The sequence below is a fragment of the Ictalurus furcatus genome, chromosome 17 (genome assembly GCF_023375685.1).
Source record: "Ictalurus furcatus strain D&B chromosome 17, Billie_1.0, whole genome shotgun sequence".
Classification (NCBI taxonomy): domain Eukaryota; kingdom Metazoa; phylum Chordata; class Actinopteri; order Siluriformes; family Ictaluridae; genus Ictalurus; species Ictalurus furcatus.
In genome coordinates this window covers 1,015,075-1,017,574 of record NC_071271.1, presented here as the reverse complement: position 1 = coordinate 1,017,574, position 2,500 = coordinate 1,015,075, and the positions used below count along the sequence as shown (strand labels likewise).

The window sequence follows — 2,500 nt, the reverse complement described above, 5'->3', positions numbered from 1 at the left end:
CAGGAATTTTCCCAACACACACACACACACACACACACACACACACACACACTTTTTCCACAGAAACACAAACTCTGTCTATGACAGGGCCTCCCAAACACTTTCCATTCATTCACTGTTCATAGAAAAACATACACTTTGTCAGGTGTGTGTGTGTGTGTGTACGCGTGTGTGTGTACGCGTGTGTGTGTACGCGTGTGTGTGTGTGTGTGTGTGTGTGTGTTTTACCTTTAGGGCATGTTTTACAGCAGTGTCCTGGCAGCAGGACCGGTTCATCACAGCTGGGTTCGGGACAGTCCTGCTTTATGTTCTTACAGCTCACCTTTCCGAACACTTTCCCGCGGCGACTCCTCTGCTACACACACACACACACACACACACACAAACACACACACACTACATTATACCACTTTTCAAACTGGATTATTTTGTACATGCTTCAGAAATGAATCAGTGGAATATGTGAAGTGAAGTGGTGTGTGTGTGTGTGTGTGTGTGTGTGTGTGTGTGTGTGTGTGTGTATACTCACTGGCTCACAGTGACACATGACACAGTGCATAACTCCAAAAGGATCCCCCAGGTCTGGATGCCACGTGTCCTCCAGAGAATAAAACCTCCCTCCGAATGAGCATCCTACAACCAACATGATTATTATTATTATTATTATTATTATTATTATTATTATTATTATTATTATTATTATTATTAAACCTCGGAAACATGTTAGTCTAACACAAAGCAAAGCTGGCAAGCATGCAATGACTTGAGAGTTGTGGTTATTAAAAAAAAAAGAAATAGAAAAAACAGAAAACAAGAAAATAGGTCTAAGTAAAAATTAACGAGACGCGCGTGCGGCTTTTGAAACACGTGCGCAAAAAAAAAAAAAAGAAGAAAAAAAAGGGAAGAAAAAACGGGGGAAAGAAATGAAAATGAAGGTCGGCGCCTGAGAGCTGTGTGACTCAGATGTTTGTTTTCCTGGTGGCTTTTTTGGTACAAATGAAGAAAATTTCTGGCGGAGAGTCTCGTGGGACAGGAGTGAACTCGCGTGAACTCGGTGCCGCACGCACGCGCGCGAAAACGCACCGATTATACTGTTACGGCATTTGCATATAGAATTTACACGCACGCACGCGCGCACACACACACACACACACATGCAGTGAACACAGTGGACCCTAACTAGTGCACTAGAGGAGCAGACATGATGTTCTGGGTTCCACTAGAGGGTTCTTTAGGAAGCTGTGCAGGTTCCTGGAGGTACCGTTAAGAGTTCCTGCTAGTGGAAACATATGAAGTAAAGATCTAATAATAATAATAATAATAATAATAATAATAATAATAATAATAATAATAATAATAAGAGTTCCACTAGAACCGTGCTGGATGAGCTTCTGTTGGTGGAACAATTTGAAGGACCTCTTAAAAATGTTCCAGGAAACTTCTGGCTTTGTTTTTGTCCAAAAAAAAAAAAAATAATAAAAAAAAATCAATAAATAAAGCTGAAGCGCAGAAGAGCGCGAGCTGATGTGGTTTTATAGCGCTAATAAAATGTAACGTTCACTCCGGCTCGTGCTGAAATGTGCGGTCTTCTGGGAGCCAAGTTCCTGGAGGCGCTTTACAGGGCTTCTGTGAGACTATGGTACCTCTCAGAGATCTTCCAGGAAACTTTTGGTTCCGTTTTGTCCAAAAAGTGAAGCGCAAAGTGACGCAAAGCGGTTTAGATCCCTTTTATTCTTATAATAATAATAATAATAATAATAATAAGTTGCACCAAGGGTTTGTATTTAACCGGGCGTTATTCCGGGACCGTGCAGGCTCCTGGAGATCTTCTGGTGGAACAGTAATGTCTTACAGAATATTTTGTTAGGATTATTTGGGGATATGAAAGGAGGATGAGGGTTAGACTCTGACTCCATCTTGGACCTGCTGTTTTATCAGATTGGAATTTCAATCCCAAAACATTCCTGAGTGTCTCAACTCCAAACCCTTTTCCTAGTCTAGTGATTGAGGGAAGTTCAGTCCGACCCGCAGTGTCACGCTGGGAATATTCCACCACACTCACATGAATTCCCGTCATGCATTCGTGTTGATGATTAATGATTGATGATCTGGCACCGCGCAGAGTGAGTGTGTGTAAATTCAGCAGCACTTACCGGACACTCCTTTGGACGGAACCGGTTCTCTCTCGGGCTGGATGGGCAGCGCGGCCCCGGACTTCATGCGCGAGGCCTCCGCCGACGGTAGGCGCGAGCGGCTCAGCAGCACGCACAGCACGGCGCCCAGAAGCACGCGCACACTCTGCACACTCTCCATCCTTCCTCCTCCGTTAGCCGGCTAAAGCAGAGAGAGAGAGAGAGAGAGAGAGAGAGAGAGAGAAAACTTTTCCTCTTTTCTCTTCTTTTCTTCTTCGTCTCGATGCTCAAACACTCCAGAAAACCCGAACCTGCACTACAAATATATATATAAGAAAATCGGATCTAACTCTTTTAGTTTGGGTGTA

The 2,500-nt window shown here is 43.6% G+C and overlaps 1 protein-coding gene across 1 annotated transcript in view; it reads right to left on the bottom strand.

Moving 5' to 3' along the window:
* Window positions 1-2,500, bottom strand: part of chrd (chordin) — a 12,051-nt gene that overhangs the window by 8,987 nt on the left and 564 nt on the right. Inside the window, 3 exon segments of the mRNA XM_053646523.1 lie at window positions 229-355; window positions 530-633; window positions 2,154-2,500. The exon segment at window positions 2,154-2,500 is cut by the window's right edge and continues 564 nt beyond it. Of these exon segments, the coding sequence (XP_053502498.1) occupies window positions 229-355; window positions 530-633; window positions 2,154-2,313 (391 nt within the window). The 5' untranslated portion in view covers window positions 2,314-2,500.